General features: G+C 41.3%; 1 protein-coding gene and 1 non-coding gene across 2 annotated transcripts in view; one reads left to right on the top strand and one right to left on the bottom strand.

The window, feature by feature from the left end:
* The first annotated feature begins 2,034 nt into the window (after window positions 1-2,034).
* VPS36 (vacuolar protein sorting 36 homolog) overlaps window positions 2,035-15,977 on the top strand; it is a 35,076-nt gene continuing 21,133 nt past the window's right edge. Inside the window, exons 1-3 of the mRNA XM_049778809.1 lie at window positions 2,035-2,138; window positions 5,809-5,877; window positions 7,426-7,496. Coding sequence (XP_049634766.1) covers window positions 2,043-2,138; window positions 5,809-5,877; window positions 7,426-7,496 — 236 coding nt within the window. The 5' untranslated portion in view covers window positions 2,035-2,042. The remainder of the gene's footprint in view (window positions 2,139-5,808; window positions 5,878-7,425; window positions 7,497-15,977) is intronic.
* On the bottom strand, window positions 8,493-8,625 carry LOC126016593 (small nucleolar RNA SNORA51). The gene has a single exon (XR_007498384.1). It is a non-coding gene; the product is annotated as a small nucleolar RNA SNORA51 (small nucleolar RNA).

The following is a 15,977-nucleotide window of genomic DNA, read 5'->3' as shown; positions in this document are numbered from 1 at the left end:
AACGCATAGCCAGGAGGAACCCCAGGTGTGGCCCAAAAGCAAAATAAAACAAAAAAGGAATGGTATCTCTTGAGAAATTAAAAAAAGTCTCCCCCCCCCCCAATTTTTGGAGGGAAAGCATGCCTTTTTTCTAAAAGATCACAAAAACACAACACCTGGAATATAGATGATCGTCTTCAGTTGTTCCTCATGGAGTCTGGGAATCAGAGCTGGCAATCACCTGCAAGAACAGGTGGGCCAATTTTCAGAGTCAAAGGAAGACAAGGGCAAGGGTGGACTTAGTCCAGGCAGGAAGGAGGGAATGAATGGACTGCAGTGTTTGCATGCTGAGTTAGTCTAGCAAGAGTAGCACTGACAGGAATTTGGATTAGGAAGCTTTGGATTTCTAGCAAAGTTATCCTGTGGGGGAATACAGGTTATTGCCAAGTAGAATTAAAGAACTCCTAAGAGAAGATATACTCATCATTCAGAAGACCCTATTTTATTAGGGTGTCTATTTTCTCTAAGACAACTTAGTCTGTACCATCCCTGCCAAAATCCTACATGGTTTTCTATAGAAATTAATAATTGGAGTTTAACATAGCAAGCAAAGAGCCTAGGGAAGCAAAAAAAAAAAAATCACTAAAAAGAACAAAGTTCTGACTTCAAGATTTTTTGATTCTCTCCTTCATTCTTTGGGCCACACCCAGTAGTGCTCAGGGGCCACTCCTGGCAGTACCCGAGGCAACATATGTGGTGTCAGGGACTGAACCGGTGTCAAACTGTATACAAGAAAAGAGCCTTCACCTCTGTATACACTGGCTGTGTTCAGGGCATACAGCTCTGTTTTCTGGGATCAACCCTGGCAGGGCTCAGAGGACCCTGGCAAGCCCTGTGCAAAGTAAATGCCTTAATCCCCATAATGGCCTCTTTGCTCGAAATAACTGGTTTTTTCCCCTGGAAGAGGGGAGCACATTCGGTGGCTCAAAGCTTACTCCTGGCTCTGTGCTCAGGGGATCACTGTTGTCAGGCTTGGTGAACTATATGGGGTACCAGGGATTGAACCAGGTTCAGCCACATGCAAGGTAAAATCCCTGTCTGCTGTACTGGCCCTTGCCCACAATAATCTTAATGGGAAAAAAAAGAGGGGCACCGGATCGTACTTCATATTGATGACAGCTGCACATTAACAATTCTGGCCTTAGATAATCAATGGAAGGGAGAGTTATTTGCAACCCTTAATGAACAATGAAAATATGCATAAAGTGACATAAAATAAAAATGTATAAAATATGCAAGGATAACGTACAAGAAGTAGAGGCTAGGGGCCAAAGCGGTGGTGCAAGTGGTAAGGCATCTGCCTTGCACACACTAACCTAGGATGGACCGTGGTTCAGTCCCCTGGCGTCCCATATGGTCCCCCAAAGCCAGGGGCGATTTCTGAGTAACCCCTGAGTATCACCGGCTGTGGCCCAAAAACCAAAAAGTAAATAAAACAAAACCAAAAAAAAAAAAAAAAACCAAATGTATCAAGAAAACCCAATACCTATTTATTTTGAAATGGTTTGAAGATTGTTTATTTGGAAATTGAAAAGATTTTATTTATATCTGATAAATTCTGAGTTCTTCATTTCTAATTGCATGGATAAAAGAACATTTGCAGGGGCTTGGAGCGATGGTACAGGGCGTAAGGCGTCTGTCTGTCGGCTTTGCATGTGGCTGACCCAGGACGGACCTGGGTTCGATCCCTGGCGTCCTTATGATCTCCCAGGCTCTGAGCGCAGAGCGCAGAAGCCCAGAGCATCAGCGGGTGTGGCCCATCAAACCGAAGAAGAAGTAGAGGCCGATTGGGACACATCACCTGAGGGGGTCACTGGAGGACCAACCACCGGAGGGCGCGCCAGGCCTGACCTGCCCGCCGAACCCGAAGCTGCGCTCGTCCTGATGGCTCGCTCGCTCCGCTCCGCCCCGCCGGCCGCTAGGAGGCGCCGCAGGCCGACGCTCGGTTCCCGAGCTGGAGCGGTGGCTCTGGCGAGCGGCGGAGGCGAGGAGGCGAGGCGGCCATGGACCGGTTCGTGTGGACCAGCGGCCTCCTGGAGATCAACGAGACCCTCGTGATCCAGCAGCGGGGGGTGCGCGTCTACGACGGCGAGGACAAGGTAGGGCGCCCGCCCGCCCGCCCGCCCCTTGGGGCCCGGCTGGGGAAGGTGCGCGCGGCCCGAGGGGACGGGGTCGGGGACGGGGACTGGGACTGGCACAGGGACCGGCCGGCTGCCAGGCCTCGCGCTTCGGCCTCGCGGGTTGCAACGCTGGCCCGGCCGGCCAGGCCCGAGACCCCGGCCCTCCCACCCGGACTCGCTTCCCGGAGGTCGTGCGAGGCGCCGCCCACCGCGCCTCCGCGTCCTGCCCCGCCCCGCCCCGCCCCGCCCCGCCTGCTCGCCCGTGGCGCGCCCCTTTGGCTGGCCTCTGTGTCTCGGCTTCCCGGTGACCCTGATCGCCACTTGCAAACCGTGGGCCGGGGGAGCACTTGGCTATGAGTCCCAGGGTCCTCCTTTGCGGGGATCTTCTGCTTGTGGGACCTTTGGAGCCAGAGGGATCCTAGTGTGCCGGGCCTGTTGTAGCTAACTTCCTCTCCTTCCTCCCCCTCTATTGTGCACCAAACTTCTCGTGTTTGTACATGTGTATGCATATTTATTTGTATATATGTGTGTATATATGCATATGTATAGCTTGCCTCTCCCAAGGTTGGCACTTACACCAGCCTGAGGCTTCCACCCGAGTTTTGGAAGTAGCGGTGCTCTGGGTTTACTTCTTGGCTGAGTTTAGGGATCACTTCTAGGCAGAGCCCAGGGGACTCTCTGCGATGTCTGAGATCTAACCCAGGTCGTGCATGATAAATCTTATCTCCTGTTTCCCCTCTGAAAGAGATTTATGAACCAAGTCCTAGATTGGGTCTTAAAGTCGTCTCCAAAGTCACTCCCTGCCGGAAGTCACTGCTCTTTGTGGTCCTAAATGTCATTCCAACATGCACACCAGGTACAACGTGGCCAACTCATAACACAACTGTGATGTATTCAATATGGATGGTGAAAATATCAGAACCATAATACCATAATACCAGTGTCTGAAAAATCAATGTGAAGTTTGCATGCTCTACTTGGACACATTTTACTGTTTGTTTTAGCTGACAGCGAAAGAAATGGCAGAGGCTTAAGAAAATAGGAAAAACTTGATTGAGATCCGTTGATGGTTAAAACGTTAGTTGGGCTCCCACTCCTAGTGGATAGAAATGTCCATTCATTACTCAGTCTTCTGTTCCTCAAAAGATCTTTTATCCTCTTCCTCATTGTATGCACTAGTACTTTATTTATTTATTTTAGCTAAAAGCCAGGACCTAAATGAGATTACAGAGGCTGAGGCACTTTCCTTGCACTGTCTAAATTAGGTTCGATCCCCAGCTCCCTGTATAGTTTCGAGAGCCAGGGCTGGCATGATACCTAATCACAGAACTAAGAATGATCCTGATCACAGAACTCAAAAGTGATTCCTGATAACAGAACCAGGAGTAAGCCCTGAGCACAGTCAGGTGTGGCCCCAAATTCAAATAAAAACCAAAGCAAATCACTAAACCTGAGTAATTAAAGCTCTTTATATGTGCCTGGAGCTTTAGGCAGTCTTAATCCTCTCAGTGGTCCCATAGATATTTACTGATTAGAAAATGGTCAAGAGAGCAAGGACTTGGCTATGAGCCTCTGGGTTGTGTTCTGTTCAGGAGTGGCAGGACTTAAATCTCTAAAGGAATCAGAATAGGCCTTTTCTTTGTGTGCTCTGCTCTAATTCTTCAGCACACTGCCAGTATTTGATAGTGCCCCCAAAGATGGGGACTCTGGGACCATCTTTGGATAGGTGAGAACAGAGTGACCTGATGGGGGTCACAGTCTAGTGGAGCTCTGGCCTCTGCTCTTTCTTTCTACCTAAGCACTTCCTTTTTTTTTTTTTTTTTTTTTGGTTTTTGGGCCACACCCGGCGGTGCCCAGGGGTTACTCCTGGCTGTCTGCTCAGAAATAGCTCCTGGCAGGCACGGGAAACCATATGGGACACCAGGATTCGAACCAACCACCTTTGGTCCTGGATTGGCTGCTTGCAAGGCAAACGCAGCTGTGCTATCTCTCTGGGCCCTAAGCACTTCCTCTTAATATGTTTCTTGTTTGCTTATACAGAGTTCTCAGGGCCCTATTATGACCAGATAGTGTTTTGTTTTCATAAGCAGTATAGACAGACAGGCCATTTGTTTCAATTTACAGAAGCTTCTGTGGCTTAGCTAATTAAAGAAATAATGCAGGAAGGCCAGGCATGTGTAAAGGAGCAAGATGGCAACATATACCAGGTTATTTAGAAATGTTTTTTTTTTTTTTTTTTTTTTTTTTTTTGGTTTTTGGGTCACACCCGGTGACGCTCAGGGGTTACTCCTGGCTATGCGCTCAGAAGTTGCTCCTGGCTTGGGGGACCATATGGGACGCCAGGGGATCGAACCGCGGTCCGTCCTAGGCTAGCGCAGGCAAGGCAGGCACCTTACCTCCAGCGCCACCGCCCGGCCCCATTTAGAAATGTTTTACTTTCTTTCAGCTGACTACTACACTTTTAGGAATTTGCCTTTGGGGAAATAAGAGTTGCATAAAAATAGAACAAAGGAAAATGCTCATCTTAGCTTGGTTTCATATATATATTAAATAGAAGGAAAAAAATGGAAGCAATATGAATGTCCACCATATGGCTTGGTTGATTAAGTCAAAGCATGTCCCTATCGGCATGAAGATGTGAAATCGGCATGCACAGTGAAAGCTATACAACTATAAGTATTATGGTCTCATTTTATCTAAAATATGCATATATCTATAGCATATGCACTTATACACCTACATGAACTGATATGCTTATGAATGACTTCATTTTTGTTGTAAGATTTTTCTGTATTTTCTACAATGTGTTTTTCTAATTTTTTTTTTAGCAAAATGTTGTTTTAAAAATAGGCTAAGAGTTTATTTAGCAAGTGCCTTAAGTTAGATCCACTTCAAGCAGTTAAAGTTTATTCTCCGTATGAGTAAGGAAAGCATTCTAGCCTAAACTTGCCTATCAGGTTTAACTCATAATCCCCGAAGGGAACTATTACACAATTTCTTCACTTAGAGCAACAACATTGTACATTTTCACATTGTTAATTGACAGCAATGGAATGTCCTCTGGCTTAGGTTTAAGTTCACATCCCTATGCTTGAATTTCAGTAAGATCCTTCTGTCTTCTAAGTAAGTTAGAGAAAAGTCTCACATTCTGGAGAATTGTGTAGATGTTTCACACATCAATATCTATATAATTAAAATACAGTGTTGTTTTACATTTAAATTTGTAACATACTATGCATACAAGGACCTGAATCTTGCTTTTTCCATATGTGTGAAGAATATACTATACTTCATCCCCTCCCTTTTTAAACCCATCAAGTACTGATGCTCATAATCACAAGCAGGTAAGGTGTTTGTCTTACATGTGGCAGAGTCAGGTTTGATCCCTAGCACTGAGCCCTCCCGGAGTGACCCCTGAGTGTAGAGCTAAGAGTAAACCCTGAGTACTGTCTAGTGTGACCCCAAAACGAGAAATAATCTGACTTTGAAGAATATAACATTGTTTCTCTTTGATTTGTGAGCAAACCTAATTATGAAATGGTAGTTTTTATCATAAATTTACTGTTGTGTATTTCTTGAGAAAAAAAAACATCTGGTCCACATTGAATCACGTATTAATTGATGTTTTATGATGACCTTGTTTTTCTAGATCAAATTTGATGCTGGAACCCTTCTTCTTAGTACACACCGGCTAATATGGAGAGATCAGAAAAACCATGTGAGATGCTCTAATTTTTAAGCCACTGAATCTTTCCTTATTTTCTTTCTGAGAAAATATTAATGGATCTAATAAATTTTCCTTTACAGAATGTCGAGATTGTCCAATGTGATCTCTGAGTGGAGTGCAGAGAGGAGTTAGAGGGTTGTCTATTTAGTCATTACAAACATACAGAAGTGTTTATATGAGAAAACGATGAAAAGATGGTGATTTCCTGTTTTTAACACCACCACCCAGATCCTACCCCATACCCGAATATTCCGTGGATCTATTCCGTGTCTAATCCATCCTCAGGACTCCTTAAAAAAGACTTTAATGTCCCTAGACAATGCCTTCTCCAAAGAGCCACCTCTAACTCATGGCAAGAGGAGAAACCCTCTTGCTTCGTCCCTCTAAAGAGAAAGCAAGTTATGTGTAACTCTGGTGTCTATTTCAAACAGCTTTTACTTGAAACTGTTATTAGTTAAATAAGCTCTCGATTATTTTTCCTAATTGCTTATCTCCACACCCATAAAAAATTCATCCTATATATGAGCTATGAACCTTCGTTGTTTTGTGGGCCATGCCCAGGAGTTCGTCCCATGGTATTCAGGACATTTGAGGTGCCAGGGATAGGCCACAGACCTGGACTATTTGTGCAGCCCAATGCTTTGATCCTTTGAAAGGCCACTAAACATTGCAAGATCTTTTACTGCCTTAATGACAATATTTCCCATATTAACAATGCATGCCTTAAAATTGTTAATGTTGTTTGCTTCTTTTAAAATAACTACACATTACTGAGGGCCAGATTAGCTAATATTAAAAAATAAAGTAGTTACAATTGCTTTTAAACTGCTTCAATTCTTCCATGCAGCAAAATGCAACTCTTTTTTTTTTTTGGTTTGTTTTTTGTTTTTTTTTGGGCCACACTTGTTTGATGCTCAGGGGTTACTCCTGGCTATGTACTCAGAAATGCTCCTGGCTCGGGGGACCATATGGGACTCCAGAGGATGGAACCTTGGTCTGGCCTAGGCTATCAATTGCAATGCAGACGCCTTACCTCTAGTGCCACCACTCGGGCCCCAATGCAACTCATTTTTATTTTGTTTTTTTCTTTATGTTAAATTACTAGAATAAAATTTTTATTTTATTTTTTTTGTGTGTGTGTGGGGGGCATATCCAGCAGTGCTCAAGGGTTACTCCTGGCTATCTGCTCAGAAATAGCTCCTGGCAGGCACAGGGGACCAGCCATATGGGACACCAGGATTTGAACCAACCACCTTAGGTTCTGGATTGGCTGCTTGCAAGGCAAACGCCGCTGTGCTATCTCTCCAGCCCCCAAATTCTTATTTTTTATTCTTCATGTGATCATTATTATTTTCAACTTATAGCTTAGTTTAACATGGTTATAATAGAATTAATGTTTATCTTACTGATGTACAGAGTTACTATGATATTTTTTATTATGTACCTTATAGTTATATGGCACTCTTAGTGCATGATATAAAATAATTCCTGATGGAATCTAATAATTCTTCAGTGAGTTTTCTGTCTATTTTCTCCTAGGAGTGCTGCATGGCCATTCCACTCTCCCAAATTGTATTCATTGAGGAACAAGCAGCTGGAATTGGGAAAAGGTGAGGTCTGTGTTACAGTTTTTGTTACTGCTTACCAAAAGCTTTCCTGTCAAGTAATAATTAACTTAGTTTATTTATTACTGTTTCATGATTGCATACATGGGGATCATTGCTTAGGTGTGTATAAACATCACTAGTCAGGAATTTCCTTAAGTCAGTATCTTTCTACCTTGAAGCATGAATCCAGTAGTAGGTATGTGGTAATATCGCTAGATCATAATAAATGAATGTGGATCATCTCACTGTGTGTATTTTCACAGACTGTTACTTTTGCCTATCTGTACTTCTGTCATTCAGTTTTTTATTTTTTTATTGTGACTGAAGTTCATTACACAGAATTATTTACAGTACATAGTGATAATGAATAAAGGGCTTTCCCACCACCAATTTTGTCCTCCCTCCACTCCTGTTCCCAGCTTGTCTTCCACATATCCCTCCTTTACCCCCCAGAATCCTAGTGTAACTGGTCTCCACCTTACAGCTTGTTATAGGTTGGGTATCTATTCTGTTTGGTGTTCCAGTCTGGTCATTTTTTATTTATACTACGTGTTCATTTGATTGGTCCTGGTATCATTCTTTTCCCCCTTCATTTTATGATTCAAGTTATGCTATTCTGTTGGAGATAAAAAGGTTAAGGAAAAGTATCAACTACTAAAATAGAAAGAAAAAAAAATCACCGAATGATATCCACAAAAGTGAAAAAGAAAAAAGTGGAAGAAAAAAGAGAAGTGAGATAATATCAAAAAATAAACAAAAAATAAAGCAAAACAAAACCAGAAAAAGTGGTGCAGTGGCAAGGCTTGGTGTTACCCCATCATTTTTTTTTTTTTTTTGTATAGGCACAGTAAGTATTGGGGAAGGAAGGAAATTCCCGTGGCCTAAGAGATTCAGGGTTTCTCCACTCTTGAAGCATATTGTCATGGGAACAACCACTGGCTCCATAACTTCTCATTGCCATATCCCAGGTTTTTGTTTTTTTTTTTTGTTTTTTTTTTTTTTTGTCCCCCAATTCACAATACATACCCGGCAAAGGGCCTGTGTTGAGGTGTATATGGGGTGCCTTTACTGTACCTCCTCTTTCTATACAGCCAGTGTAAAGAACATAGCCTGTGGTAAGAATTGGGAGGCCTTATTTTATCTTTTATTTATTTTTTTTTCTTCAGGGCAAACTAAAGTTGTTTTTTTTTTTTTTTTTTTTTAAGTAAGAATTCATTTAAAGGATAAAATTGATTAACCTAATAAGGTAAACTAATATAACATAATATAGTGACATAACATAACATATAATATAATTAATATAATAATAATACATGTAAGTCAAAGAAAGTTTCTTTTTTTTTTTTTTTTTGTGGTGTCAGGTTGTAGATGAGAAAATAAGGCCACTGTAGCAAGCAATCTTGGTATTTGCGCAGGTCCTAGAACAAGGCTAGAGTTGTTGGTGTGTTCCGTTTTTTGTATCATGTGCTCCAGTTTTGGTGCTGCTTTATACAAAATCTAAGAAAACGTCTTGCCTGGGTCAAAAGCTCAGACTATACCACAGATACTGTGTGTGTAGCCTGTCATCCTTACCCGGAATAGCACCAGCGATACAAAAGGACACCATATATTTTTGTATAGGCTCAGTAAATAAGGGGAAATCATGGACTCAGACACAAGATCTTATCTTCTAAAGATAAGAACTCACACTTTTTATACAAGGGTGCCTCCCATCCTGGACATATATCATGTGGATACAACTCAGTCTCCACGAGATTAGACAGTGTTAGTTCATTCTCAAATCCCAGATCCCAGACGTAGAACTGAAACAACCTCCTGCAACAACACCAGGAACTAAGCTCCGTTGGGAGATATACTTGTGCCAGTGTTAATATGACAACGAGGACAGCGAGGAAATGACAACTTAACCTAAGACCAGGAGGTCCTATCGCATCACCTAACACTAGGTGGAAATCAGAAGATGTATCATTCTTTGAACTATGAAAAATAAGAGCGCTAACTAGAGAAAACTGACTTTGACACTGTGACTGGGCAGAACGTACCTTGAGAACATTAAGGAAAACCCTACCTTAGGCTATAGCCCAGGTCTCCTACAAAAATCAAGATTTCTTAGTGCAGAGGCCCAATTCTGACAACAGAGACTGAGCAGAACCTTTGTTACCATAATTTCCTAGATTTTGGCTTAGGAAACGAGAAAAAAACATGTCACTTAGTTTTTAAAATTTAGAGATTCTTCTGAGAGAAATAACTGATTTTGCTCATTAAGTTTTTCAACACTAACCTTCTTCAAAGATCAGTGTCAAATCAATCATCAGAATAGATTTTGTTTAAACTTGAATTTAAGAACTGGAGGGAGAGATACAGAACGCAAGACACTTGCATGTGGCTTTTGTGGCTGCAGTCCTGGTTTGATCCCCAGGTCTCTAAACACAGTCATTTATGGCCCCCTAAGACTTACTCCCGGCCACCCAAATAAATAAAACAACAACAGTGTTTGGAGTTTCTACCCTGTAAACCCTGTTATTTGATTGTTGAATATTAGTTATATATAAGGTGCATGTTCTGGGTGCTTCAGAATAATGCTATCATTCTGTATTTATCTTTCGTTTTCTGACTTACTTTGTTTAACATAATATGTTCTATGTCCATCAACGTTGCTGCAAAGTCCATGATTGGATCATTTCTGACTGCCATGTAGTATTCCATTGTGTATAGATACCACATCTTAATGATCCACTCGTCTGTTGTTGGACGTCGAGGTTGGTTCCAAGACTTGGCTATTATACTGAGTGCTGCAATAAATAGTGGGGTGCACACATACTTTGGGATGAATGTCCTTCCGACTTGGGGGTAGATACCTAGGAGAGCAATTGCTGGGTCAAATGGCAGCTCAATTCTGAGTTCCTTGAGCACTCTCCAGACTGTTCTCCATAGGGGTTGGAATAGGGGGCATTCCCACCAGCAGTGGATGAGAGTGCCTTTCATACCACATCCCTGCCAAAAGAAGCTGTTCCCATTATTTTTGATGTGAGCCATTCTCACTGGTGTAAGGTGGTACCTCATTGTTGTCTTGATTTGGATTTCTCTAATGATGAGTGAAGGTGAGCATGTTTTCATGTATTTGTTGGCCATCTTTCGGTCTTCCTCCGAGAAGTGTCTATTCATTTCATCTTCCCATTTTTTATGCCTTTATTTGGTTTTGGGGGGCTCAGTTTTCTGAGTGTTTTGTATATTCTGGATATCAGCCCTTTATCTGATATGTTGAGTGAAAAGATTTTTTCCCAATCAGTTAACTATCTTCTTGTGTTATGTAGGGTTTCTTTTGCCATGCAGAAGCTTTTCAGCTTGATGTAGTCCCATTTGTTTATGTTTGACGCCAAAGCTCTTGCCTGGTGCTCCATCCTTGAAGATCTTTTTGATACATAGGTCTTTGAGTATTGTACCTATTTTATTCTCGATAAATTTTATAGATTCGGGTCTAATTTCGAGGTCTTTGATCCTTTTTGAGTTGATTTTTGTATAAGGAGTGAGGTATGGGTCAATTTTGAATTTCTTACATGTCATTTTTCAGTTGTACTAACACCATTTGTTGAAAAGACTTTGTACCATTTCAAGTTCTTAGCTCTTCTGTCAAATATTAGTTAACTGTATATCTGAGGGTTTGTGTCTGGAAATTCTGTCCTAACCCACTGGTCTGAGGCTCTGTCCTTGTACCTGTACCAAGCTGTTTTGATCACTATGGCTTCATAGTATAGCTTCAGGTTAGGTAGCTAGATGCTACCCAGCTTCTTGTTTTTTAGTATGTGTTTGGCTATCCTGGGTCTTTTGTGGTTCCAGATGAATTTTATGATTGATTGTTCTAATTCTTTAAAGAATGATGTCTGAATTTGGATTGGGATTGCATTGAATCTATATAGTAGTTTTGGTAGGATATTGATTTTGACTATGTTGATTCTACCTACCCATGAGCATGGGATGTTCTTCCATTTCCTTAGATCCTCTTCAATTTCTTTCTGGAGTGTTTTGAAGTTTCCCTGTTATAGGTCCTTCACTTACTTCCCTTGTAAGGTTGATTCCTAAGTACCTTATATTTTTTTATACTATTATAAATGGAGTTGTATTTTTGATCTCTCTCTCCTCAACTTCATTATTTGTGTAGAGAAACACTACTGTCTTTTGTGTATTGACTTTGTAGCCAGCCACTTTGCTGTATTGGTTAATTGTTTTTAGGAGTTTTACTGTGGTCTCTTTAGGGTTTTCGATGTATATCATCATATCATCTGCAAAATGAGATAGTTTGAGATCCTCTTTCCCAATTTGGATTCCTTTGATTCCTATCTCTTGTCGATTGCTATTACTAGGACTTCTAAGATTATATTGAATAAGAGTGGAGAGAGTGGACAGCCTTGCCTAGTTCCTGAGTTTAGTGGAAATGCTTCTAGTTTCTCGGCATTAAGGATAATGTTCGCTGTGGGCTTTTCGTAGATAGCTGTAACTATCTTGAGGAAGGTTCCCTCTAACCCTATTTTACTTAGTATTTTCAACATGAATGGGTGTTGGATTTTGTCAGATGCCTTCTCTGCATCGACTGATATGATCATGTGGTTTTTGTCTTTTTTGTTGTTGATGTGATGTATGATGTTGATTGATTTGCATATGTTGAACCAACCTTGCATTCCTGGGATGAAACCCACTTGGTCATGATGTATGATATTTTTAATAAAATGCTGGATTTGGTTTGCTAAAATTTTGTTTAGAATCTTTGCATCTATGTTCATTAGTGAGATTGGTCTGTAGTTTTCTTTCTTGGTAGTGTCTTTGCCATCTTTGGGAATGAGTGTGATATTAGCCTCATAAAAGGAGTTGGGGAGGATTCCTGTTTCTTCGATGGTTTGGAAGAGCCTGTGGAAAAGTAGTAGTAAGTCTTCTTGGAATTTTCGATAGAATTTGCCTATAAATCCATCTGGACCTGGACTTTTGTTCTTAGGGAGTTTCTTAATTACATCTTCAATTTCCTCTGAAGTGATTGGTCTGTTTAGGCTTTCTAGGTCTTCCTTATCCAGTCTTGGAAGATGGTATTTTTTTCAGGAATCCTTCAATTTCTACTGGGTTCTCTAGTCTAATTGAGTATAGTTGTTCATAATATGATCTCATGATATATTGTATTTCTTGGGGTTCTGTTGTAACCTCTCCCCTTTCATTAATGATCCTACTGATTTGGGTGTTTTCCCTCTTTTTTTTTTTTTTTTTTTGGTGAGTTTTGCCAGTGGTTTGTCTATCTTGTTTATTTTTTTCAAAAAATCAACTCTTGGTCTCATTGATTTTTTTGTATTGTTTTCTTAGTTTCTATGTTGTTTATTTCTGCTCTGGTTTTTATTATTTCTTGCCTTCTGGTTGTGGTTGGATTTCTTTGCTGCTGTTGTTCCAATTCCTTGAGGTGATCCTTTAAACTGTTGGTTTTGTCATTTTCCTGTTTCTTGACATAGGCCTGTATTGCTATGAGTTTCCCCCTAATTACTGCTTTTGCTGTGTCCCACAGATTTTGACAGGTTGTCTCTTCATTATCATTTGTCTCAAGGAATCTTTTTATTTCTTCCTTGATTTGCTCTTTGATCCAGCTGTTGTTGAGCAGAATGTTATTTAATCTCCAGGTATTAGTTTTTCTCCATTGCTTCTTTTTGTAGTCAATTTTGACCTCTGTTGCATAGTGATCTTAGGGTCTTCTAATGATCCTTACACTTGTGGACTTATATAGGTTAGATTTGTATCCTAATACATGGTCTATTCTGGAGAAGATTCCATGTGGGCTTGACAAGAATGTGTATTCTGTTTTCTGGGGATCGAGGGTCCTATAAAGGTCTATTAGCCCTAGATCTTTTAATTTTTCATTTAGGGCTCTTATTTCTTTGCTGTTTTTCTGTTTGGTGGATCTGTCCAGTGGTGATAGTGGAGTTTTGAGATCTCCTACAATTATCACATTTCCCTTCATGTGTTTCTCCAGGTTTGCAAGCAATTGCCTCACATATTTTGCTGGCTCTACATTAGGTGCATAAATATTGACCAGGGTTAGTACTTCTTGATCTAGTGTTCCCCTGATCAGTAAGTAGTGTCCCTCTTTTCCCTGATCACTTTTTTGAGGTTGAATGGAATTTGGTCTGATATAATAATGGCTGTCCCTGCTCTTTTTTGTTTTCTATTAGCCTGAATAATTAATTTCCATCCTTTTATTCTGAGCCTGTGCTTGTCATGTAGTTGTAGGTGTATTTCTTGCAGGCAGCAGAAGTCTGGTTTATGTTTTCTAACCCAGTTCTCTATGATGTGTCTCTTAATGGGAGAGTTTAGTCCGTTAACATTTAGGGAGATTATTGATAGAGAGGTCTGTTGTGCAGTTGTGTTGTGTAGGGTGGCTGTTGTTACAATCGGGGGTTTGGATTGTGTAATTCGTCTCTGAGTAGGTCGTTTAGGAGTGGTTTTGTTTGCGCTTGCGCAAATAATGCAAGCTCGTTTTTGTTTGAGAATGTTTTTAGTCTGCCCTCCCATATGAATGAGAGTTTTGCTGGATATTGGACCCTAGGTTGGAAGTTTCATTCAGGTGTTTATATACATCATTCCACTGTCTTCTTGCTTGAATTATTTCAAATGGGAGATCTGATTTGATTCTTATGTCCCTTCCTTTGTACTTGGGGGTTTATTTTTTTCCCTTATTGCTTTAAGGAGATCATCTTTCTCTTTGTTTTTGCCATTTGGATTACTATATGTCTTGGTGTTGGTTTGTTAGGGTCTATTTTATTAGGGACTCTTCACTTCCTGGATTTGCACCGAATCTTTTTTCTAGAGGGTGGGGGAAGTTTTCTGTTAATATTTCCCTGACTACTTGTTCTTCCCCTTTTCCTATTTCCTCCCCTTCTGGCATACCCACAATTCTTAGGTTATTTCTTTTGTCCTTGTTCATTAGATACTAGGCTTTTCCTTCCAGTGCTTTGCCTTTTATTTCCTTGCTGGTTTCTTGGTCGTTTTTGTTTGCAGTTTTCTTTCGAGTTCTTCAATGTGCTTCTCCATCTGTGTGATCCTGCTCATATAGCTTGTTGCATTATCTTTTAACTCCTTTATTTCCCTTTGTATGGAATGTCTCATATTCTTTGACAGTTCTTCTTTAATTTGACTGATTTGTTCCTCCATGGATTTCTTATATTCGGTGGCTAGCGTTTCCTTCATTTCACTTATCAAGGCTTCCATTTCGTTCTTCATAGCTGCTTTTAAGTCTCCTTCTAATGGATCTGTGCGTTTTGGTGGACTTCTTGCTAGGGTTTCTCTCTGTATCTTCAGATGTTAGGGTTCTCCTTAATTTACCCATATTTCTTTGCATTTATTGGTGTGGCTTGGAGTGCAGTGCCTTAGGAGTTCAGCCTGCTTTTGCCCCCTGTGGCGTGGGGATGGGTCCCCTCCCTGAGCGTGGTTCTAGAGGGGTCTGTTGGGTGAGCTCGCTGAGATTTGGCTCCTCCTATGCTCTCTAGTATGTCCTGGTTTGTTTTTTCCTTTTGTTGGCAGCTAGTGCAGTTTTGCTCCTGGCCACATTGTTGGAGGGCGCTGTTGAGCCCTGCTTCCTGTCCTCCCTCCTTTCCCTGTGAGTCAGCGAAACTCCACCCCTTCTGAGCCTGAGCTGAGGAAATTCCCTCAGTCAAACCCACCTGGCGTTCTCTCTTTGCCCCTGGGAGTCCCAGGTCCACTCTGGGGCTCAGGGGGCAGGCTGCTCTAGGATACTCCAAGGTCCGGGGAGTAGACCAAAGCTCGCCGGTCTATAAGCTCTAGCCCTTCCCAGCTGCGCAGAGTGGGTCAGGCGCAGGGTTCTCTGGGTACCCATGTGGGGAGGTGGCCGAGTGGCGCACTCGCCCTGCCTGCAGTCGGGTCGGGGGTCCCTCTAGAAAGTAAAACTTTAAAAACTAATTTATTTTTAATATTTTTCTAATTTTATTTAAACACTGTGGTTTGCAAAGTTATTCCTGATACAGTTCCTTTGCACACTCAATGTTCCAATCCTACCACCAGTGTGATGACCTTTCCACCACTGTACCCAATTTCCACCCCACACCCCACAAGCTTACCCCTTAGCAGGCACAAAATAATTTATTATTTATTGTTTGTGACAACAAAATGCTAAGTGGACTTTTAAGAAATAATTCAGTAAAAATATATGAAATTTGCTATATCTTATAATAATGGTCTTATTAAAGTCATTGCCTGAGAATTTACTGAGCTATTTGTTTCTAATTGAGCTTTCTGTGTTATTGTTTTCTCTTATCAAGCGTTAGTTTCTATACTACCACCTAATTTGCTGTGCTCCTCTTCAGCTGTCAGTATTGTGGAATTTTGGTGTCACATGACCACATACACAGATCCAGGAACTCCAGGATCTGTTGAACTGGGATGATTCTTAGCCCACCTTCGTGTTGAGGGAGCCCTAGAATTTTCAGCCCAAAGACCAGT

The sequence above is a fragment of the Suncus etruscus genome, chromosome 8 (assembly GCF_024139225.1).
Source record: "Suncus etruscus isolate mSunEtr1 chromosome 8, mSunEtr1.pri.cur, whole genome shotgun sequence".
Taxonomy (NCBI): Eukaryota; Metazoa; Chordata; class Mammalia; order Eulipotyphla; family Soricidae; genus Suncus; species Suncus etruscus.
The sequence above is the reverse complement of the archived record's forward strand: the minus strand, read 5'-3'. Positions and strand labels throughout refer to the sequence as shown.